General features: G+C 39.1%; 1 protein-coding gene across 5 annotated transcripts in view; it reads left to right on the plus strand.

The window, feature by feature from the left end:
• COL13A1 (collagen type XIII alpha 1 chain) overlaps nt 1-11530 on the plus strand; it is a 286336-nt gene extending 274806 nt beyond the window's left edge. For all 5 annotated transcript variants that reach the window (XM_044299207.1, XM_044299209.1, XM_044299208.1 and 2 more), the window contains 2 exons: nt 6345-6383; nt 10960-11530. In XM_044299207.1, coding sequence (XP_044155142.1) covers nt 6345-6383; nt 10960-10962 — 42 coding nt within the window. In that variant the 3' untranslated portion in view covers nt 10963-11530. The remainder of the gene's footprint in view (nt 1-6344; nt 6384-10959) is intronic.
• Nucleotides 11531-24783: the final 13253 nt, after the last annotated feature.

Here is a 24783-nt window from a genome sequence, read left to right on the forward strand (position 1 = left end):
AGGGTAGGTTGGTTCTAAAATGTAAAGAATTAAATGGAGCCTCTCATCCACCTTATGCTGCCCTCACTGAGCAGGAGCTCATGAATATCCATGACTCTTCTCAGGCAGCCCGGTGACTCTATAACTGCACTGGTTGTGATGATTATACAACACGTGCTTGGCAACTACTTAATTTTAGCTGCTGCAGTCAGAGCGTCTACCCTAATTTAAGCTGCCCTGCTGAGGGTTCCTTTTAAGAGACTTGGAATGTTAAATGACCCTAGTAGCTCCATTTTACTAATAATGAATATTTGCCAAGAATTTCACTTTAAACTAGTAGCATGCAACATAACAAAACCACATTTTTCTAATTATTATTCATTTCCCTTCACTTTATCTGTAAAATTACCATATATAAAGCATATGTATAAGGCCTCATGCACACGACCGTTGTTTTAGTCCGCATCCGAGCCACAGTTTTTGCGGCGCGGATGCGGACCCATTCACTTCAATGTGCTGTCCGCATCCGTCGCTCCGTTCAGCGGCCCCGCAAAAAAATATATAACCTGTCCTATTCTTGTCCATTTTGCGGACAAGAATAGGCAGTTATATCAATGGCTGTCTGTGCCGTTCCGCAAATTGCGGACCGCAAAACACACAATGGTCGTGTGCATGAGGTCTTATTGTCAAGTAATTGCCCTACCATTTGAATTAAACAGGTCCATTTTATTAATTTCTCTCTAAATTGTGGTTCATTAGGTGCAGTAAACTGATATTATTATTATTAGTAGTAGTAGTAAAATAACCAACTTAAAGGGGTTGTACAGCAAGTCATCAATATCTCGTGGGGGTCCAACTCCTGGTACCACCGTCGATCAGCTCTTTGAAGAGGAGTCATCACTCGTACCAACGATACTTCCTCTTCATAATTTCACTGCGTATCACCTCAGAAGTCTCAGCCATGCAGTATAATTACAATTGCTTGTTCCATTCACTTGGATGGAACAAGGACTTGGAATTACACTGCACCACCACTGCAAACGAGTAAGCATGCAGTGTAATCTTGAAGAGAAAGTAGCGCTCATTCGAGTGATGCCTCCTCTTCTAAAAGCTGGTGCCGGTAGTTGGACCTCCACCAATCAGATATTGATGACCTATCCTGAAGATAGGTCATCAATATGTACTGGCTGTGCAACATCTTTAAATACAAATTCATCAGAATTCTTTTTTACTTGTATTTAAAGGGTTTTCCAGGAGTTAAAAATTGATGACCTATTCTCAATATAGGTCACCAATCTCTAATCATAAATTCAGATATTTATGACCTTTCCTGAAGATAAAGACCTTTTTACACTGCCTGATAGACAAGCAAATTATCAAGGATAAACGTTCGTATGGAAACTCGTTCTCAATAATCTGCACATGTAAAGGTGCTGACGGTCTACAAATGATCAAGAAAAACACTTGTTCATCGGTTAAACAATCATTCATGCTGACACCCTTTGTTGGGCTGCCCCAAAAAACTATGACTCTGTATGAGAACGAGAGATGGCGCTAGTGATTGCTTGCATACAGTGGAGGGGATCGCTGCATGTAAATGCAACTTTCTCCTCCACTGAAAAGCAGGCAGTGATCCTTCCTTGTAAGCTGGCATTAAAGGGGTTGTTCAGACAGTAATATTGATGACCTATCCTCATGGTAGGTCATCAATATCTCATCAGTAGGATTCCAACCCCCCCCCCCCCTGCTGTTTGAAGAGGAAGTGGTACTTGTATGACCGCTACTTCTCTTCAAAATTACACTGTGCTTCACCTCGGAAGTCCCTGCGGTGCAGTGTAATTACAATTGCTTGTTTTATTCACTTAACTGGAACAATAACTTATAATTATACTGTGCCGCCAATGCAAGCGAGATGACGTGCAGTGTAATCTTAAACAGGAAGCAGTGCTCGTACATGCGCCGCCTCCTCCTCTTCAAACAGCTGACCAGCTGGGGTAGCGGATTTTGACTGCACAACCCATTTAAAGGGAACCTGTAATCAACTTTATGCTGACTTCGCTGAGGGCAGTATAAATTAGTGACCACAATGCTGATGTCACCAATGTGTCACTCATATGCTAAAAGTGGTTGCTGAGAACCAGCATCATAATCATTGCAGCCCAGGCCTTGAAAAGAGTCACAGCCACCTGAGAAGAGTCATGGATATTCATGAATTCCTGCTCTCCCTGCCCACCTGCTGATGACTGACAGGCTTCTACCTAGTTTTCTCCCTTTTCTCTCTAGGAGAGAACTGCCAATCATCAGCAGATGGGCGAGGAGAGCAGGAGATTATAATAACCAGGACTCTTCTCAGGTAGATTTGACTCTTCCCAAGGCCTGGGCTGCAATGCTTATGATGCTGGTTCTCAGCAACCACAGACTTTAAGCTCATGAGTGACACACTGTTGAAATCAGCGAGGTCAGCATAAAGTTGATAACAGGTTCCCATTAAGTCATCAATATTTAAATCCTGGGAAACTCCTTTAAGTGATCTATACATGTAAAATGCAAAAGGATGTCCATTGTGAATGGGCCAAAACAAAGTGCAGTTCCTGAATAATATCCTCAGCTCCAAGACATTAAAGGTGTTGCTCAGCCTTTTTTTTTTAGGATAGGCAATCTTTTGCTGATTGGTGGGGGTTTGGAAAGCCGCACGCAGTAGCTCCGTCGCCACAAGTGTAGTGGCGAACTCCCTCCACTAAAGTGTTGACGCTGCTCTGTAGCTTCAGCTCTGACTTGCGGTGATGGAGCTACACTAACTGATCGCTGTCGGTGTAGGACCTCATGCTGATCAGCTAGTGAAGTATAGGCTATGACTTAAAAAAGGCTGCATAACCCCTTTAAATAAAAACAAGATACAGATAAATCAAGATACACAGGATATATGTATGTTTTCACTCCCTTGTTTTTTCTAATGAGCACTTTCCAGATTCTTCCTTCTGACAAACTTAACAATTTCAACTCTCCTTTTTCCCTGATATCATAATCAATACTCTATTAAAACATTACCAGTTTCTAGAAAGCAAAAACCTTAACCAGCCTCATGGTCTTTGCTATAGTGGGCAGTATTGTTTTGTGAAAAGTGACTTATTTGCCATCTGGTCTGCATGCCAAAAAAGCCACAGTTACTAAAGAATATGAATTAGATCGAAATACACAACAAGGGCCGGCATACATTTCATGATTTATTTCTTAGTAGTCTTTAGTGTTTTATTGGTTTTCAGCTGATTGATATACTGTACACTAGATACATTACCCTGAAAACGAATCTTCTGTTAACACTATGTAATTTTAGGACCAAAGTTCTGTGTTCATTATTTTCTGAATGGATCTGTATTGAGGTCAAAACTTAATTTCTGTACTATGCTGCTCCAAGGCCCTGTGTAGACCAGAGCTAAGTGACACAATTCAATTTCTTTCAGCCGCCGCTACAGAGAGCTTACTGCATACTGGTTTCCCTCAAGAGACCGTTATATGTAGACAATATCTTATCATGTGATCTATGTCTATGCAGGAGAGTAGGAGCTCTGACCTCAATAAAGGATGAATCCAGAATTGTGGACCTATTTTGATAAAATGCAGGGGTCATTTATTAAGACCGGCATATTAGACAACGGTCTTAATATCCCCTATAGCTGGTGGGGGATCCGCCAGAGTTATGTAGAGGCGCCGGCCTCTACATAACTTCGGCGAATTCACCGCCGCTTCTAAATGCAGCGGAAAAGTGTATTTCCGGTTAGTAAATAGTAAATAACCCCCCCATAGTGTTTAAGAGTAGGTATCCACTGCAGTCGACTATCGGAAACTTATCTCCAGGAGTAATTTTTCTCCTGTGGATAGGTCATCAATATTCTACTACCAGAAAACCCATGCTGAAATCTGCTTATAAGGCTCCCTATGGGGTCTGTGGAGTGAGTGTTGGGGAAAGGGTAATTTGGGTAGGTTGCAAATTCTTATGGAACTTCAGTATCTGTCACTAGCCTGAGTGGTATTCTTTCAGCAAATAAGTTGGGCCCCACCCACTGTATTGCAGGGCCCATTCACACGACCGTATATTTGAGTCTTCATTCATTTCAATGGGGCCTCAAAAGATGTGGACAGCAGACCTTGTGCTCGATAGGGTCATCTGAATGAGCCCTTACACTCATGAATTAATGATGGTTGATCTATTTGCTATTAAGCCATTAAGCAGAATCAGTACTAAACTATATATATATATATATATATATATATACACACAAGATTTTTTTTGTCCATGGTGTATATGTAGTAGAATATGTGTGTGTACTTTAGAACACATGTAAATGCATTTGATTTTACATGGTCATTTACTGATATTGTATTACTTATGTTTTTGTGTTTGTTATATATTCATCTTCGAACAAAGAAGAATATTGTTTTTTAGTTCTCCTTTTTCCTAGAATAAGAATATAGCTGATCTCCAAGTTTTACCTTGCAGATGAAGTACAATAGTAACTACTAGGGAACTGTCTGTGCATGATTGTTTTTCTGCAACTGTATGAGGAAAGTTGAAATTGCAAGCAGTTGGATTATACTGGCAGAATATTCTCACACATTAAGCTTTTGCATGACCAAAATCAGCTTTAGTACAAAAACTGAAAATTGGCATATGCGGGTTTTAGAAAAGAGCATGAATGTAATGTGACTATCATAAATTATGCAGATTAAAGTATATTTTAAAATGTCTCGGTCATTAGACATAAACGCTTTAAAGGGAGTCTGTCACCAGGAAGTTTACTGTTAGGGTGCTGCCACCCATTGATTCAAGAATCTGTCACAGTTTTATCTACTATAAAGTAAAGACTGGCTAAAATCATGTCATGTCAGGCAGGACTATTGACTAATCTGGCTAATTTCACCTGCCTATGGTGCAAAGTCTGTTTCCTCCCCGTGTACAAAGGATTTGTCATCTAATGACATGCGCTGAATATGTACGGCAGTTGTCTCTTTAAAGATGGTACCCGCTTCAGAGCACCCGGGGATAATGCCTGCGATAACGCCAGTTGCATACATTTTACCCCTCAGATGTCATGATCAGTTGTGACCACAGCGTCTGAGACGCTCCCTTGGCCCAAACAGCTGAGATCAGGGAAATCATTCATTTTCTGCAATAGCCTGCTATTACAGATGCAGGTTTTATGGAGGCCTGCAGGTGGCAGGGCTCCATAAGAATATAGCTAATTTACTATTCATTGTAATGATAATTCATTGGAATGTAAGATAGAAGGGATCTGAAAATTGCATATTCAATTACTTAAAAAAGTAAAAAAAAAAAAAAAGAAATTAAAAATATATTTTTTTATCACCCGACAATAAAACTAAACATAAAAAAAGCATTCCAAATGCCTAAACTATTAAAATATTAATGTATGTATCCCTTCAATCTACACTGTAACAGAAAAAAATATCTAAATGGAAGATTTTAAGTTTTTTTATTGCTACCACCAAAGTGGTAATATAAACTACAGATCGTCCCACAAAAAAAATTAACCTTCACATAGCTCCATAGATGGAAATATAAAAAAGGTATGGGAGGTAATTTCTTAAAAAGTTTTTTTTTTTATTAAGGCACAAGAAAAACTATATATACTATGGTATTGCTATATTTGAACTGATATGGAAAATACAGGGGACCAGTCAGTTTTACCACATAGATAAAAAAGAAACCCATAAAACTATGGCGCAATTGCGTTGTTTTTTTTTTTTTTTCACCTTATTTGGATTTTTTTCCAGCTTCCCACTGCATCAAATGCAAATAAATGGTGATAATAGAACGTGCAACTTTTCCCACAAAAACAAAGCCCTCATACATCTATATGAGCCGGAAAAAAAATGGCTTATGGTTATGGCTACAGGAAGGCAGGGAGTAAAAAAAATTAAAACTAAAAAAGGGAAAATCGCTTTAAGACATAATACTGAGAGGTCATCAGTATCTGATCTGTGGGGGTCCAACACCAGGGACCGCTGCCGATCAGCTGTTTGAGAAGGCACTGGTGCTCTTATTAGTACCGCTGCCTTCTCAAACTGCTGATCGGCGGGGGTGCCGGTTGTCGGACCCCAGCAATCAGCTACCGATGACCTATCCAGAGGATATATGCTGTGGAGAATAACATCGTGACAGGTCCTCTTTAAATGGATAACACTATAACATAAATGACTGTCTAGTGGAAAATAGATGGATAATAATAAAAATGTATTCGACCAGCAGTGCTTTATGATATGTGGATTGTATTTTACTGCATGTTTTGACTTACTTCAATGTAATTTACATAAATTAAGATCTCAAATTATTATTTTTTCCATAGGGAGAAGATGGTTTACCAGTTCAAGGCTGCTGGAATAAGGTAACATTAGTAAAGCAGGATTTAGACTGTATCATAGCACATTTAAGTGTTGGTTCACCTTTAAACATCATTATATTTTAAACATAATCTGTATAAAAGGTTAAAGGGAATCTGTCACCTAGTTTGAGCATATTAAACTGTTAACATTGCAATGTTCACTAAACTACCTTCATTCCAGCAAGGGTCTTCTTTCTTTTATTCAAGTTTTCATTTTGATAAGAAAGCGATTTTTCGGTTATGCTAATGAACCTTCAAGGTGCCCAGAGGGGCGTTATTCCTCTCCCCTGGAGCCCAGTAATGCCCCCCTGCAGTACCCAGCCCGCCTATATTTCAAGCCGCCCCTCCCCTACGTCATGTAATTTATTCACCCCACGATCCCTGCGTCCTCCTTTCTTGCCCCTGAAATCTCACGCAGCCTCAGTATCACCAAATGCCTGCGCCTGTCCGATCCTACGGCTCCTGAGGGCAACAGCCTCAATAGTGTCACTGGGCATGCGCCGAGCCCAGTGACATAATCAGAGCGCTGTTGCCCTCAGGAGCTGTAGGATCAGACAGGTGCAGGCAGTTGGCGATATTGCAGCTGCGCAAGATTTCAGGGGCAAGAAAGGATGAAGCAAGGTTTGTATGTTGAATAAATTATGACGTAGCAGAGGGGGCTGCGCCGTTCAGCTCGGCTGAGGGAGTAAATTTATTTATGAGGAGGCGTGCTGGGCTTGAAATAAAGGCGGGCTGGGCACTGCAGGGGGGCGTTACTGGGCTCCAGAGGAGAGGAATAACGCCCCTCTGGGCACCTTGAAGGCTAATTAGCATATCTGAAAAATCGCTTTTTTATCTAAATGAAAACTTGAATAAAAGAAAGAAGACCCTTGCTGGAATGAAGGTGGTTTAGTGAGCATTGCTATGTTAACAGTATTATAGGCTCAAACTAGGTGACAGATTCCCTTTAAGAAACTTTAGCATATATTGTATTACCTTGTGCTGGTCCTGAGCTACACCATGTATTGCAGCCTTTGCTGTTTTGGGAAATAGTTAACAAACTCCAAAGATAAAGATGTAAAATTGATCTTATGGATCATTTTGAATAAATAAAATATTAATTAGGTCATCAGCATATCTACATGTAAGCATTCCCAAAATACCCCTGCTGATATCATGATGTTGAAATCAACGCAACAGCCTCATTACATTGGTACAGCAGGATTAATGCTGCTATCACAGTGGTGCCTCTGCAGTGCACACAGAGTACAAGTTCTGGACCTTTTCATCTATTTTTTAGGATAATAAGGCATGGGATAATTTTTCTGAATCAATGAGATTTCCAGCTCACAGTGTACTGGTATAATGGAAGCTTACTGTACTTCCTAAATCAGTTTCCCTACAGTGAATGTTATAAAGGCGATAGTTTTGAGAATACAAGACCTAGACATACGTTGTAGCATCATACAATGGTTATGATACCAGCAAAACTGTGAATTTAGTTTTTGACCACATTACAGGATCAGAACAAGAAAAAAAGAACACATATACATACTATATATACATACTATAGTAAAAATGTTTAAAGGTGAACATCAAAGGCGACTGTCTTATTTGCCTTGCTATTGACAAATGTGTGTGATGTGTGTTGATCACAGTATCATGTTGCAATTATTTTTAATGTCTATATGAATTATGTTCCCAGTTGTGTTTGTAATTGTGAAATGCTGCTTGTCATTGTGTGTTTTGCACAGATATGCATGCAGTGTATTTTGCACAGAAATGCATGGATAATGATTGCGAACAATTTTATACACATAACAGGTTAAAAAAAAACTTGCACACATTAGTTAAAATGTTTCATCAATTATAAATAACTTTACAGTAATTATTATAATTATTATTATTATAGAAAAATACCTCTTTCTTAGATAATCAGCTCCCCTTGCTAGAAGCTTGAGACTAGCTCAGCGATGTCTCCCATACTCAGCACACAGAAAGAAGCACCTGATTCCTGCTCCCCTATTTGTCTGTAGTACCCCTTCAGAAGCAGTATATATATATATATATATATATATATATATATATATATATAACATTAGCAGTACTTAGCTATGTCTTATCCCAATGCTGCTGAATCCAGCATTGGGATAAGATTGAATGGGAAACTTAAAAGTGAAAAAAGTGAAACGCTGCTGCAGAGTCTCTCTGTGTGTCTCTGTCCCTGTCTCACAGTCTGCAGCTGCTTCCTCCTCCTACTCTCCTCCCCAGGTCTCTTAGGTCAGCGTGTAAACTGGTCTCTTAGTGAAGTTGAAAAGCCATTTCCTCTCTGGAAACCAATTTGATCAGTTAATTTTTAGTGAGAAGAGCCTGATAAGTGGAGAAAGTGTCATTTTTCTTTATTAAGATATATTAGAAAGTTTGCATTATTGATTTACAAATCTGTGATAAACATTTAAAAAAATTACCATGTATTTTAGGGAAAGTCAGAAGTAAGTGACTCATAGTAAAGAATTATGCTACAGCTATGATAATATCTGGACAGTTCAACCAAAACTTCATTTTCAGTCAGTTGTGGTCTGTTAAAAGTATGATATATGGAAACTTTGGAAATAGGGACACAGCACAATACAATATTCCTTAATAATGTATTGTGAATAGCAGTCCAGAATTCACTTCCCTACAAGAGATGTAATAGGGAATCAGCCAAACGAACACAAGCAAATTTAATCAAGTACCCCATTCTGATCAACTGAAGATCAACTAAGACCCATCTTTGAGTCAAACAGTTAAGTTATGTGTCTTCCCCTTCCCCAACTGTATCTAATTAACATAAGTAACTATCCTGATTCTTACTTGTCAAAGGTTTGCCAAATGGCCATATGTTTGGTCCATAGAAATCTATTCTTAAATAGCATGATACTCTTGGATATTTTTTTTCTTATCCAAGTGTATCCTTTAGCCAATATACATGATATTAACTTTGACTCCTGCCTCCCACTCAGTTATGTTATTGTAGAGAAAGGACAACTATGGGCCATATATACAGTATGTCATGGTGATGCTCTTTGCCCATCGCCATCCTGCTATTCAGGGTAGCAATGGGTCCCGCATCACTCACCTAGCTTCTGTCTTGTACTGGCCACCAGGCTCTTGTGTCCGATGCTGCAAGCTGCAGCCTGGCTACTAGGTATCTTTCTGTATGTGTATTAGTGTCTATTCATTGAACTTCTCCCTGCAGCACTGCTAGGGTTACTTCCCCTTTTTGCTCTGCGGTTAGCTGATAAGCTCATTACCCCTCTTACATATGCTGAGCTGTTTGTTCCATTCCTTGTCTGAGCAATAGATTCCTTTTGGTTTCACTTGCTTGTTAGACCCTGCAAAAGAGCTACAATCCATTTGTCTGTATTCCGACTTCTACCTGTTTGTTGAATCCTGACTCCCTGCTGCCTGACCTGTGGCTGTTCATCGTAAATGACCCCGAGCCACTTGACCTCTGGACTGTTTCACAGATTCGCACATGCTCTACCTGCCCCGACCTCTGACTGTTTTCTGACTACATGTATTGCCTGATCCCTCAGTGCTTGGCACTGGTATCTCTGACCCCAGTGGGTCAGCATCCAACCACACTGAGACTATTCTAAAAGATAGAGGCCTAGTCACTCCCCTGCATTGGAGGCCAGATCACTGTATGGGTGAAAACCAGGGGACTGATGGAATAACACCCAAAGTCAAACGAGTTGGCTGGCACATTGAATATAGAAAAAAAGGGGTAAAATGTATGGCAAAAAGTCATGTTTGGTCTCTAGGAATCTATTGTACATCACATGATACTCTTGAATATGGCTTTATCTAATCCAAATGCATCCTGAGGAGGCAGCCAATGAACATGATTGGTTCCTAAATATGAGATAAATTTCATGCTGATCATGTGGTGTTTTCCAATATCCCAGATCGAAATCTACGCTCTTGCAAACTCAAAATATAATTTCAATGAGCCATTACTATATTTTTTTATCCTGTATTGTTTAACATTTTATGATCTCAATATCTGGGCTATATTCATTGATAACCATAGACATTTTTCGCACAATTCTCAGTATATCCATGCTCTTAGACCCATGAAAACTAACAATTAATCTTGTTGTGTTCTTGGAGGAATTACTGAAAAGCATTTAGAGAGGTTTTCTGGAGTAGAGACAGGGCTCTGTTTTTTTCTTCTTCTGGAAATAGCACCATTCATGTCCATGGGCTGTATCTGGAGCTGAACTGCAATGCCCGACAAAGCCAATGGACAGAAGTGTTGGGATTAGAGCTACAATATGACTCCGAGCCTATAGACTAGGCAAAGCTGCAGTACCACACAAAACCCATGGATAGGAGTGGTGCTGTTTCTAGGAATATTAGGCTTACCTGATATTCAGTTCTCAAAAAATCCCTTTAAATTTCAAGTTCTCAGCCCCTGCTTTCAACTTTAGCTTTATTTGTTGCTTAATCTATAAACCTTTATCCATACTCCAGTTTATTATTACTATCTCCTTGAACTCAACACCAAGTACTAAGAGTCCAGTTTAACCCAAGTTTATGTTTTCTTTTGCAGTGATCGTTCTAACCTTGGATTGTCCCGTGTGTCTGTACATAGAATATTTATTTTTATACAGTGTTCGGTAGAAAAGAGAAACCATATCAAACTTTATGCATTTTGTACAGAAATACTAAAATAGATGTTCTCCTTCTTTTTAAGCTATCGTGTATATTGTTTGTTTTTGCTTTTCTAATATTTGTGAAGAAATGCTGCTGTATTTGCATGATATTTGTGCACATTTATTAAATAATGCTTTTGTTAAGTTATTATACTTTGGTGCCAAAAGTACATCAAAGAAATGATGGCCGTTTTCCTGAGTATGATGGTTAATGAAAAATAAAGTAAATCGTTGAATGAAACATTCAACAACAATTCCTACTCTGTGTATCCATTAACATTTCATTGTTCTATATGAGAACTTTTTTGATAGATCTCTTTTATATTGTTACTGAGAACAAGCATGGTATCATTTGTAAGATGAACATACCATGTAGTCAATTAATACCATCTGTCATGGAGACGGCATGGAATGTGCATTACTTTTAGGAGAACTGATTTTTTTTAAATAAATAAGTCCTTGCTTGGTTTTATTGTATTGTGATTTTTGCTTGTATTGCATGATTATGCCATGTATTGCTGTACTCCATATCTGTCCATTCATTTATTCTGTTTAAAGCAGCTCTGACAATGACATTACCAGTTACTGTATATAAGATACCAAGGAGCTGCAATCTACATTGTAACTAAACAAAAGAGGAAATTTCCTCATCCACAATTAAAGGGAACCTGTCATCATCTTTAGGGTCCATTCACACGTCTGTGGAATGGGTCCGCATCCGTTCCGCAATATCTGGAACGGGTGCGGACCCGTTGGGTATTCATTCTCAATAGGGCAGGAATGGATGTGGAGAGCACTATGTGCTCTCCGCATCTGCGGAGCGCGGCCCCGATCTTCCAGTCCGCAGCTCCGGAAAAAAATAGAACATGTCCTATTCTTGTCTGCAATTGCGGACAAGAATAGGCAGTTATATGGGGGTGCCGGCCAGGTGCAATTTGCGGATCCGCAATACACCACGGACGTGTGAATGGACCCTTATGCTGCCCATACTAACCGCAGTATAAAATAGAGACAGGTGAGTTGATTTAAGCTGTCATTTAAAAGTTAAAAGTAAGTGGTTGCTGAGAATCAAAATCGCAATCATTGCAGACTGGGCCTGGAAAAGAGTCATGGCCACCTCAGAAGAGTCATGGTTATTCATGGATTCCTACTCTCCCCGCCTGCTGATGATTGACAGTCTTCTACCTAGTTTTCTCCCTCTCTCTCTAGGAGAGAACTGCCAATCATCAGCAGGTGGGCAGGAGAGCAGGAGATTATAATAACCAGGACTCTTCTCAGGTAGATTTGACTCTTTTCAAGGCCTGGGCTGCAATGATTATGATGCTGGTTCTCAGCAACCTCTTCCTTTTAGCTCATGAGTGATACACCGCTGAAATCAGCATTTCTGTCACTAATTTATACTTCCCTCACTGTGGTCAGCATAAAGTTGATGACAGGTTCCCTTTAAGTCATTCTTGAAAAGAGGAAGCTACCATAACACTTGTTTGTATATCTTTTTGAGATAATGAAGATAGAAAATCTTTCGCCTCCAGAAATGTAGAAAAGTAGCATTTATAAATTCTTCAGCATCAAGACAATATATAACATGAAAATGTTGCACTAAACTCAAGCAGCTAGAATCCTACTCTATACTAATGAGGGGCAAACACCCTGAAACAGCTGCCTGCAGATGGATATCTGGCTTGGCTATTTTCCCTTGTCATGTTCTAAAGCTTAATGAAAAGTCGAATTTTGACTCATAGAGAGCCGCTTCCAAAAGGTGGTGCCAGTGATGCAGCTCAGAAGGAAGGACAGTAGTCCCAATGTTACTCTTGTCTGGTATTGAACATTGTCAGTGCTTCTGTATTTTCCATAGCCTAATCATGAAAGCACCTTTATTTGATACTTTAAGGGCCAGACTCCATGGCTAATAGCCAAAAAATGAAGATGGTTGCTATTCAGTAAATGAGACTTTGGTCTACAAAAGATGAAGATAAGGACAACTGTCTCCTGATCTTGATGACTTCTGCAAGTCCAACTGCTGGTGGAAAAAATGGTCTTGATCACATTTGGTTTTGCCAAAGGAGATTAGTTTCCTGAATTGAGTTTCACTGTGTTGCTATCACCTGTCTGTGTGAGCAGTACGGATAGCTAGTGGGGAAGAAAGAGGAACATTGCACTATGCTCATAGTATTTTCTAGAGGTTCCCATAGTGTTGTATTATAGACAGTCCGTCTTGTGTGACATTACTCTGTAATGCAGGACAATACCAGTACATGGACTCCAGTAGAACGGTTTGGAGATAATGTTTTATTTTTACATTTGAGGAAAGGCTGTTTATGAATAAGTAAGAACAGAACATTTCCTCAATTTGATTTCGATGATTCCTCCATTACCCTATCACTGCCTTTTAGTTACCAAGTTCCTTCCATGTAGGAATTCCATTTTTTATCAGTTAATTTTTTGATGTTTTTATCTATTACTAGAGCTCTAATTGCTAATCCTTAATTACAAATTTCAAGGACTATATTATATATATATATATATATATATATATATATATATATATAATTTGTGTAAATAAAAGTTTCACGATGCCCTGTGAAACAGTACTTTACCAGGTTGATCAAGTCAATATAATATAGAAATATAGCACTGTAGTAGGTGGCCCTGACATATGCGGTTTTACTTTATTCCAGAGAATTCCTAAACCATTGTAGAATCTGTCTAGATTCTTTCCATTTAACCCCTTCACTGCCAGATGTGCTCTTGAAAGCACTTGTTCCACTAAGGGGTTGGCATTAGTTTTCATTTATAAGTAAACTAAGCTATACAAGACGACGTTTAAAAAAAGTCTTTTAAATGGTGTATATTTGAAGAATTGTTTCTCTCTCTCCAGATATTGTAATTGTCGAGGGGAACTGTGGAATCTTCTTTTCTGTTTTGGGTGGGAGATAGATTATAGCTTTAAAAAAAATGATCTTTTTTTTATTTTTTATTGTTTGGTTAAGATTGTTCTCTTTCTATGTACTTTGTTACTATGTTCTTGTTATGAAATGACCAGAGATGCAGACTGTATGCCTCTTTTATGTTGTAAATAGCAGCATATCAGGACAATGTATAATAATGGTATGAAAAGAGTTGTTTAACCATCTTGTATTTACTTATCCTGGTTCTGTAAATGATGCTTATGGTGCTTATACGTCTAGGTTTATATTTATAATGTATTCACTACAACAGCATTATATTATTTTTATGATGATAAAATATGATGTCAATAGGATGTATTTATAGCGCATGACACACTGTAAAAAAGATACCATGTTCTATAGAATGTCATTTACAGCAACATTTTCCTCTTCACTGTATTAGTTGTTTCAAATAGGTTTACATCAGTGACATAGGTTAGTTGTATATTATCACCTTGGAGACGGCTAAGTGAACGGCAGGATTATCAAAATGAACACCGAAATAGATTTATTTTCACATAAAGGGTCTCATATATTTTAATAAATATTTCTAAAATAGCAAAATGCCAAACTAATCCTGAAGCATCCCTGTTTCCATCAGATGTATGGTGAATGGGTCTTTGATAAACATTTCTGAGTATAACTGAAAAAGAAACCCTGGGGAAACATTTTGTAACTGAAAAGTATCCCAAAAGACTGCTGAATGCTACAGTCATTCCCCATAATATTAGCCACATAGCAAACTTTTTTTTAAATGTGTGCACAGATTTAGTTGGTGCATAATCCACACTTTGTATGCCTTATTTTAGGCTTATTTCACAGGAGCAGTGAATGAGTCAGAGTCTATTCAGGGAAAACTGATGGTTTACAATTGCGTTCAATGTTTCAGTTTTTTATTTTCATGTAGATGCAATCAGTTTTTGATGTTTTGTTCACAACCATAGAGAAAACTGAAGAATAACACACTCAACATCTCCTAGCAGCCATCAGTGAAAAATGCATTGCATCCGGGCGCCTTCCATTTTTTACACAAGCCCCATTCACTTCTATGGAGCCAAGCCTGCATGAAAAAGGCACAATATAGAAGATGCTGCAATATATCCTGAACACAAAGATGATTAGTAAAAATATACACAGACCCATTGAAAGGAATGGATCAGGATTCAGTCCTGATGCTCTCTGTTCACAACATGCATCGCCTCCGGAAGGAAAACTTGCTTGTGTGAAAGTGGCCTTAAAGTCTAGCCACCCTAAGATACATCCGTCCACACAGTAGTCAAAGGATGTTCTCTCACTATTTCTTCAGTACTGTATGCTGCTAACTACTGTACTTGCCCAACTACTTTTACTGTGGCCTTTCATGATTTCCTTCCATTGCCCCATGCACCCAGCCTGTTCATGATCTGGCTCCTGCCAGTCCCTTTTCCTCCTCCTTCTCATCCATGTTTGTACAGACCCTTTAATCTCTTTATCCCTCTTGGTTTTCTGTTAAATGTACTGTCCTATGCCTAGATATAATAGGGTATTCTGGCCACAGACATTTATTACCAGAGATCCTTCCCCCCCAGCCAGGGCCATGCATTCCTTTACACTGAATGGTATTTACAACAGAACCTGCCAAAGACAGCCTCTTGTTACACTGACCAGTGAAGAAACAGTGGATGTCATCGTTTGTTTCAGAATATTTCATAAGCCTCGCGTTCTGTTTGTTTACTGACCACTTCCATCACTAGTGGGTCTTATCTACAGGTGAAACTCGAAAAATTAGACTATCTTGCAAAAGTCCATTTATTTCAGTAATGCAAATTAAAAGGAACTGCATAAATGCAGCTTAAAATTTTAATTTTGTGAAAAGGTTCAATATTCTAGGCTCAAAGTGTCACACTCTAGTCAGCTAATTAATCCAAACCCCCTGAGCAAAGGGGACCTCAAAATTGTGACTTTGGGGTTTCATAAGCTGTAAGCCATAATCATCCAAATTATAACAAATAAAGGCTTGAAATATCTCACTTTGAATGTAATGAGTCTATCTCATATGTTAGTTTCACCTTTTAAGTTGCATTACTGAAATAAATGAACTTTGCACGATATTCAAATTTTTCGAGTTTCACCTGTATATGTACAATACCCATCATACCCACGATCAGAATACACATGGGTATGGACTAAAACAACATGGCTCTAGTGGCTTATTAAAGAGGCTCTCTTAGAATAAAATGCTTGCTTCCCCCTCCCTACTTTTCTCTTTAAATGAGCTAAATCGATTTAAATTCAGCCTCTCTCACTGTTAGATATTAGATCCCACAGGAATTCAGTTTCTCTATATTTATACCGATGGGAATGACACCAATGCTGTCATAGACGTGAATAGAAAAAGACAGATGCATTGGGGGCACATAATACAAAAATACATCAACAAATCTAAATTAAAAAAAATGTACATTAACTGTGGAATGAACAGAACGCTTAATTGGAGGCACTCCTTTTCATCTTTTCAGCTGCAGATTTGCTGATTTCAGTTTTTTTCTACTGTCGTCCAAGATGGCCGCACTGCTTCTCAGAGTACTCGATGTATACTATGCATCAGTAGTCCAAAACACTTCCTGCTGCCCTTTGATTGACCAGAACTGCTCACAGTTCTGGCTGATCCAACAGCACAGCTGGATATGCAAGGCATGACTAGGACTCTAAAGATGTATAGTGTGCATCAGGTAGTCTGAGAAGCAATGTGGCCATCTTGGATGACAGAAGACAAGTTTTGGAATCAGAAGATCTGCAGCTGAAAAGATGAAAATTAGGGCAGTATAAAACTATTTACTCCCCAGTGAATGTCATTTTTGTTCTAGAACCAGAAGGTCACTTTAAACTCAGAAAAACTTAGAAAATCATAGTAATATTTATTAAAACCCACAGGCCCCTTATAATACCAATTCAGCACTCTTCTCAGTGTATATCTCAGAAGTCTCCAAAGTATATCTGTGCAGTCATTCTGAGCATTAGGGCTCATGCACACGACCGTATGCCCTCCGAGACATACGTTCCGTGAGCGGGCCATATGTCCTGGAGCGGCATACATTGTGCACATGGGAGCGCACAGCATCATAGGTTACTATGATACTGTGCGCATCGGGCCGCCCGCGGGACTACTGTCCTGCACTCATATGATCATGTGCAGGCTCCATACATACACCGCTGTCATGTGCATGACTACTTAGGCTTGATATCAGCCATATGGGGTAAAAAAAAGTTTGCAGCATAGTTTGTAATGGATGAAGCTGGGTTAGAATTTGTGTTAAAAAAAACTGAAGATCTTTGGGATTGTTGTTTCTTTTTGCAGAGACGCCAGCAAATGTAGGGAGTCTTACAGTGCTCCATAGGAGAAACTACAGTTTGCTTTTCTCCAGGAGGAAGGAAACTTTCTTTCTAATTGCACATACAAGCTGGTGTCACACATAGGGTTTGTGGCGTTATTAAGAGGTCTTGCTGTATTTGGTGCATTTTTATTTTCATGGTGTCATTTCTTGCTCCTTGCGGTGCTTTTTTTTTTTTTTTTTTTTTTTTTTCAGTGGTGCTTTTTTTTCTTAAATCAGACCATGGTCTGGGTCTGGCATCTTTTTTCATAGACCTCCATTGGTTTTTGCTTTGCTTGAAAAAACACAAGTGTCAGTGTGTGTTGTATTTTTAATGGGATTTTTGCACTTTGTTTTTCGCAACAATGCATTTTCCCCATACTGCGCACAATGGAAAAATCATTGCACTATATGGAAAAAAAATCTCAAAAAAGCCCAAAAAAAAAGCTACAAAACACTGACATTCTTTTGGCCAAAAAAAACAAAACACCTACAACACAAAACTATGTGCAGCATCACTCATAGATAGCTATCCTGAAAGTCAATGTACAACCCATTAAAGTACCCTGAAACATTACTTCGAATATTGACCAAGTAAAAATCTCCTCCAAAAGTATCTCTTGTTTGATTGATTTCCTAAGGCTTCTTTCACATTTGCAGCAGAACTCTCTGGCACATTGTTCTGCCAGAGAATAGTCTGTTGGAGTTCTCGGGATCTGGCATTGCCAGATGTTACTGGAACGCCTGTCGGCCCCATTGACTATAATGAGGCCTGATGGAGATCCGGATGCTACCCGGCAAATATGCTAGGATTCAGCCAGACAAAAACTGCTGCAAGCCTTCGGGAGAGCTGTGCCGCAAGTGTGAAGGTAGCCTAAGTTATGTTTCAGGACTCTTTAATGGCTCAGACATTGACCTAGATGGTAGCTACCAATAGGGGGCATAAGATAATTTTTATTACTTCTGAAAGAGAGCTTATTTGTATATAAACAGGATCACATGGACGATGGGTAAAGGCAGGCCCAGATATTACATTTGTATTTTTTTATTGAACATTTATAATACACTGATGATATGCTACATCAATTCAATTGTTGAACAGTTTTCCATAGCACCTCTACCCACTCATGCAACAATATTGATCTATATCTCCCTGTAATAGTTGCATTTATAGAAAATAAATAAACCCTAAGAAATAACTACTTTATTAAAACATTTCTTTTGATGCTGAAATCAATAATTTTTCTGTGTTCATTTTGTCACATTATATTTTGTTTTCTTGTATTATTAACCAAGATGTATTATAGTAAAATACAACTGTATTATAATATTCTTTTGATATACTGCAAAGTGCAAAGAGGGCATTGTGTTTGTATTTTAAATATATATAAAATATCTAGTTAAGATTTTAAAGAGATATTTAATACATGTCCATTGTTTGGCAATTTTATAACAGTTTTGCACTTTTTAAATTGTTGTTTAGACTTTCACATGTTTGTTACATCTATGTCTAAACAGTAAGCATAGTGCTATATAGCTGCTTGGAGGTGAAGTAAAGTGTTCTGTCCTTATTACATCCAACTCAGAGTATTTGCCATTAATGGTGAGCAGGCCATTTTTAACTGCTCATCACGATAGGACATCAGTATCAGATTGGTGGTGGCAGAATTGTAACTTGAAGATTCTGGGCCCCTCAGATGCCGTGGTCAAATGTGACAATGGCATTTGAGCGCTGTAAATCCAGAAGCACTGCCCTTCTGTGGTTTACAATGAAGTGCCAAATCACTGCTAAAATCAATATGAAGATCACATATTATAGCCCCTTAGGGGGGCTTAAAAAAGTTTAAAAAAATTCAAATCACCTCCCTTTGTCTAGAATTTAAATAGAAATATATACACAATAAAAAATAAACATAATAGGCATCACTGCTTTAAAAAATGCTATTAAAATATAAATATATTTATCCTATATAGTGAAGGCCATAATGAAAAAAAAATCTAAATGGCCAACTTTCCAATAAAATTGTATAAAAAGTGATCAAAACATCACACACTCCAGAATAGTATCAATGGAAACTACAGATTAGGTTGCAAAAAATGAGCCCTAACACAACTTTGTAGATGAAACAAACGTTTGTTTTCCCCAACCTTTTTATTATTTTTCAGTAAAACAAAACTAGTATGATATTATTGCAATCGTACTGACCCAGAGAAGGCAGGCAACAGGTCAGTTTTAGCGTATAGAGAATGCTGTAAAAACAAAACCCATAAAACTGTAGCAAAATTGAATTTTTTTTCCAATTCCACCCCATTTGGATTTTTTTTTGTAAGCAACAACAAATGGTGTGGTGCCATTAGAAAATACAACTTGTCCTGCAAAAAATAAGCTCTCATAAGACTATGTGAACAGAAAAATAAAAATAAAGTTATGGTTCCAGTAGGCAGGGAGTGAAAAAGGAAGACGCAAAAATGAAAAATCCTCCGGGATTAAAGAGGCTTGGACTCGTTGGATCCCTCGCAATCTGATATTTATCATCTATCCTGTGGATAGGTGATACATACTTTTTGTGGGATAACCCCTTTAATGGAGAGGAGTCACTCATGTGAGACTTCCATCAAATAACTAGAGTAGAGAGTGGCTAAATGAGTATCTCCTTCCAGAAAACCTATCTCTTCCATATGCTATGCAGATTGTCCTTTCTTTTTAACAGTCACTATAAAATGCTGCTTCTGCCTGGATTTGAGCTAAAAGTCCGGAGTAGAAATGTGATTTCAGCCTTAGGCCTCATGCACACGACCGTGCTTTTTTTTGCGGACCACAAACCGCGGATCCCCAAAAAAACGGCCCATTGTAGACATGCCTATTCTTGTCCGCAAAACGGACAAGAATAGGACATGCTATATTTTTTTTGCGGGGCCTCGGAACTGAGCAACGGATGCGGACAGCACACGGAGTGCTGTCCGCATCTTTTGTGGCCCCATTGAAGTGAATAGGTCCGCATCCGAGCCGCAAAACCTGCGTCTCGGATGCGGACCCGAAAAATAGTCGCGTACATGAAGCCTTACAAAAATGGATTGTTTGATGTGGACAACCCCTTAATCACAGTTGCCTCTGTACACATATTCCTTTCCAGCCAGAAATAACTCCCTCAGCTGTATGTGCATATTCTGGTTTTGGCAATGTTACAAGGACAGAAGCCATGTTGACTTCCCCAGGCACCTTTCTGACAGTGTAAACACTGTTTGTAATCAGACATCTGAAATAGTTCTGTTTCATTCTATGTTTGTGAACACTAGTGATGAGCGGCATAGGCAATATTCAAATTTTTGGCCGAATATTCAACATAAATTTAAAAATTCGAGAATTTGTGCTCTCCAGTCATTGTTTACTCGATTGCAAAAATCGGCAATGTAGTATATTCGCGATTAGAATATTTGCGCTCAACACTAGTGAACACGTCCTTTATTATAACATTTAATATTTAGTATTTTATATTCAGTACACCTATCTGGTGAGACACGCACTGGACATGACATTTGTCCAGCACTTCCAAATGAAACCACATAGTATTCATTCTGATTATTCTGAAATACTTCCCAGATGAAATGAAGGATATGTAAACTAGGTGTCCAGCGAGTAAAGGTTTAGTAGTAATAAAAAGTCATTTCTATTCTCTATAAATCTAGGATGTCTAGTTACAGTTATGTCATTTGTACTGTATAACATTTTCCTTTCTACATTATTAAGTATTGCATTGTAGCATTACATGATGTATATATTTTGATATTTTTCGATTATTTTATTATGTATACATTTTTCATGGTTTATAGTCATAAGCAGACTGAATAAATAGAAAATTAAGCAAATATCTGGCTCATAGTTTCCTTAAACCTTTCTTGATCTTCATGGTTCATAAAGTTAAGGACCCTTTACATGGGACAATATTACAGAAGATTGTTGGGAAGGAGGTGTTTCTTCCTGAAAATCTGCTGATCGCTAGCTGAGGAGACCTCAGCATTTACGCATTTATCATGGCTAACGCCATTGCTCTTCCCCATAATGACTCATTGTTTGCCGGCAGGAGATTGTGTTCACACGGCATGATCTGCTGCCGGTAAATGATCATTTTTGCGTGCACACAATCAGATTACCTGATGAAGAAGCGTTTCTCTCATTCATTGGGTAATCTCAGCTTGTGTAAAGGGCCCTTTAGACATTAGGCTTTTACAAATACTCATAAAGGCCCTGTAAGCATGAACAACTCTATTAAACCAGGCATACTGATTGATTGTGGATGCGGAAAGGGGAAGCTAAGGTCTAAGGTGTATAGGGGTAATAGTGACTTGTGGCAGCTATAGTAGCGGCAGCAGTAGAAGCACAGCATGGAACAGACCAGGCAGTAGTTCTGTGTGCGGCTGTTTAGGGATAGTAGTAGTGGCGGCTGTGTAAGGGTAATGATATAGGCAGTAGGGGGAGTAGCAGTGTGACAGGGGTGGCAGCAGCAGCCATTCAGAACATGATGGTAGGCAGGCAGACAGTGGCAGTGAGATGATGGACTGCCAATAAATAGCCACAATCAGTAATGACAGATCTATTCATTGGCCTAAGGCCTCATGCACACGACCGTTCCGTTTTTGCGGTCCACAAACCACGGATCCGCAAAAAACGGAAGCCGCCAGTGTGCCTTCCACAATTTCCGGAATGAGCGGCCCATTATAGACATGCCTATTCTTGTCTGCAAAACGGACAAGAATAGGACATGTTATATTTTTTTTGCGGGGCCACGGAACGGAAAAACGGATGCGGACAACACACAGAGTGCTTTCCGAATCTTTTGCGGCCCCATTGAAGTGAATGGGTCCGCACCCGAGTCGCAAAAACTGCGCCTCGGATGCGGACCCAAACAACGGTCATGTGCATGAGGCCTTAGCTGGAGGTGTGTGAAAATCTCCACAGACCTACGCCTTGTTCATTTTTACAAATGTGATGTTTTGTACACTGGCCAAGGACAATTTTGTCCATTTGGGTGTGAAGACACCAACTGTCACTCTAAAAAACCCTCAGTGAGATGACACTGGAAGCTGAACAAGACAGTTTAGCAAGAGCCAACTGAGCCAGCTACTGTTCCAGAAGTCTGTGCGGTCAGGGGACATGGTAGCTGCTAGAGAAAAGCCACAGTCCAAATAGGACTGAACCTGGTTGTTCAGGCGGTACTTCACAGTTGCTTCTTCTGCGATTTGTGGTAGCAGAAACAGCTGGAGGTGGGTGACTAGGCATGGGGGGAGAGAAGCCTCTTGCTCTGGCACATAAACAGCAGTAGTCTGCTCGAATGAAGCTGCTGCAAGCTGCATACACACAGCATCCTGGTAATCCAGCAATTTTATCTCCTTTTTGGCAACAAAAAAAACATTTACCCATTTTGCTTTGATACCAAAAATCTAAAAAGTATGGCTACCCAGTAATTATAAGATTGCTTGATGCTAACAATTCACCTGTTAGTAGGTAAGTAAACCAAGCATACGACTTGCCATGCTCACCAGCGTGGCCAAAGACCAAGTTCTTTCTGGCTCCCCACCACCACCCACTGCGATGATTGTCCGTCATTGTCTTCATCATCATCATCAGCCTCATGCTCCTCCACCTCCAGTGGTAGCTTCTTATCTCCCCCATGGGCCTTTGTGTGGGTCCAAAACAGCTACTTAGTGGCCAGCAAGATGCATTAACAAGTTCTTATTCGCTCATCCCTTGTTGCATCAGCATGAGTGCCTGTTCTAAGATAAATATCAGGGGGTTGACGATGTCGCAGTTGTCTCTACTGAGAAATTTTGTGGCCTCTTTAAAACCACTTCAGCCCCGCTAGGTGAAACCCCCTTCATGACCAGAGCACTTTTTACACTTCGGCACTACACTACTTTCACCGTTTATCGCTCGGTCATGCAACTTACCATACAAATGAATTTTACCTCCTTTTCTTCTCACTAATAGAGCTTTCATTTGGTGGTATTTCATTGCTGCTGGCATTTTTACTTTTTTTGTTATTAATCAAAATGTAACGATTTTTTAGCAAAAAAATGACATTTTTCACTTTCAGCTGAAAAATTTTGCAAAAAAAAACAACATCCATATATAAATTTTTCACCAAATTTATTGTTCTACATGTCTTTGATAAAAAAAAAATGTTTGGGCAAAAAAAAAAATGGTTTGGGTAAAAGTTATAGCATTTACAAACTATGGTACAAAAATGTGAATTTCCGCTTTTTGAAGCAGCTCTGACTTTCTGAGCACCTGTCATGATTCCTGAGGTTCTACAATGCCCAAACAGTAGAAAACCCCCACAAATGACCCCATTTCGGAAAGTAGACACCCTAAGGTATTCGCTGATGGGCATAGTGAGTTCATAGAACTTTTTATTTTTTGTCACAAGTTAGCGGAAAATGATGATGATTTTTATTTTTATTTTTTTCTTACAAAGTCTCATATTCCACTAACTTGCGACAAAAAATAAAAAATTCTAGGAACTCACCATGCCCCTCACAGAATACCTTGGGGTGTCTTCTTTCCAAAATGGGGTCACTTGTGGGGTAGTTATACTGCCCTGGCAATTTAGGGGCCCAAATGTGTGAGAAGAACTTTGCAATCAAAATGTGTAAAAAATGACCGGTGAAATCCAAAAGGTGCACTTTGGAATATGTGCCCCTTTGCCCACCTTGGCATCAAAAAAGTGTCACACATCTGGTATCGCCGTACTCAGGAGAAGTTGGGGAATGTGTTTTGGGGTGTCATTTTACATATACCCATGCTGGGTGAGAAAAATATCTTGGTCAAATGCCAACTTTGTATAAAAAAATGGGAAAAGTTGTCTTTTGCCAAGATATTTCTCTCACCCAGCATGGGTATATGTAAAATGACACCCCAAAACACATTCCCCAACTTCTCCTGAGTACGGCGATACCAGATGTGTCACACTTTTTTGCTGCCAAGGTGGGCAAAGGGGCACATATTCCAAAGTGCACCTTTCGGATTTTGCAGGGCATTTTTTACACATTTTGATTGCAAAGTTCTTCTCACACATTTGGGCCCCTAAATTGCCAGGGCAGTATAACTACCCCACAAGTGACCCCATTTTGGAAAGAAGACACCCCAAGGTATTCCGTGAGGGGCATGGCGAGTTCCTAGAATTTTTTATTTTTTGTCGGAAGTTAGTGGAATATGAGACTTTGTAAGGAAAAAAGAAAAAAAAAGAAAAATCATCATTTTCCGCTAACTTGTGACAAAAAATAAAAAATTCTAGGAACTCGCCGTGCCCCTCACGGAATACCTTGGGGTGTCTTCTTTCCAAAATGGGGTCACTTGTGGCGTAGTTATACTGCCCTGGCAATTTAGGGGCCCAAATGTGTAAGAAGTACCTTGCAATCAAAATGT

Source organism: Bufo gargarizans, chromosome 6, assembly GCF_014858855.1.
Source record: "Bufo gargarizans isolate SCDJY-AF-19 chromosome 6, ASM1485885v1, whole genome shotgun sequence".
NCBI classification, from domain to species: Eukaryota; Metazoa; Chordata; class Amphibia; order Anura; family Bufonidae; genus Bufo; species Bufo gargarizans.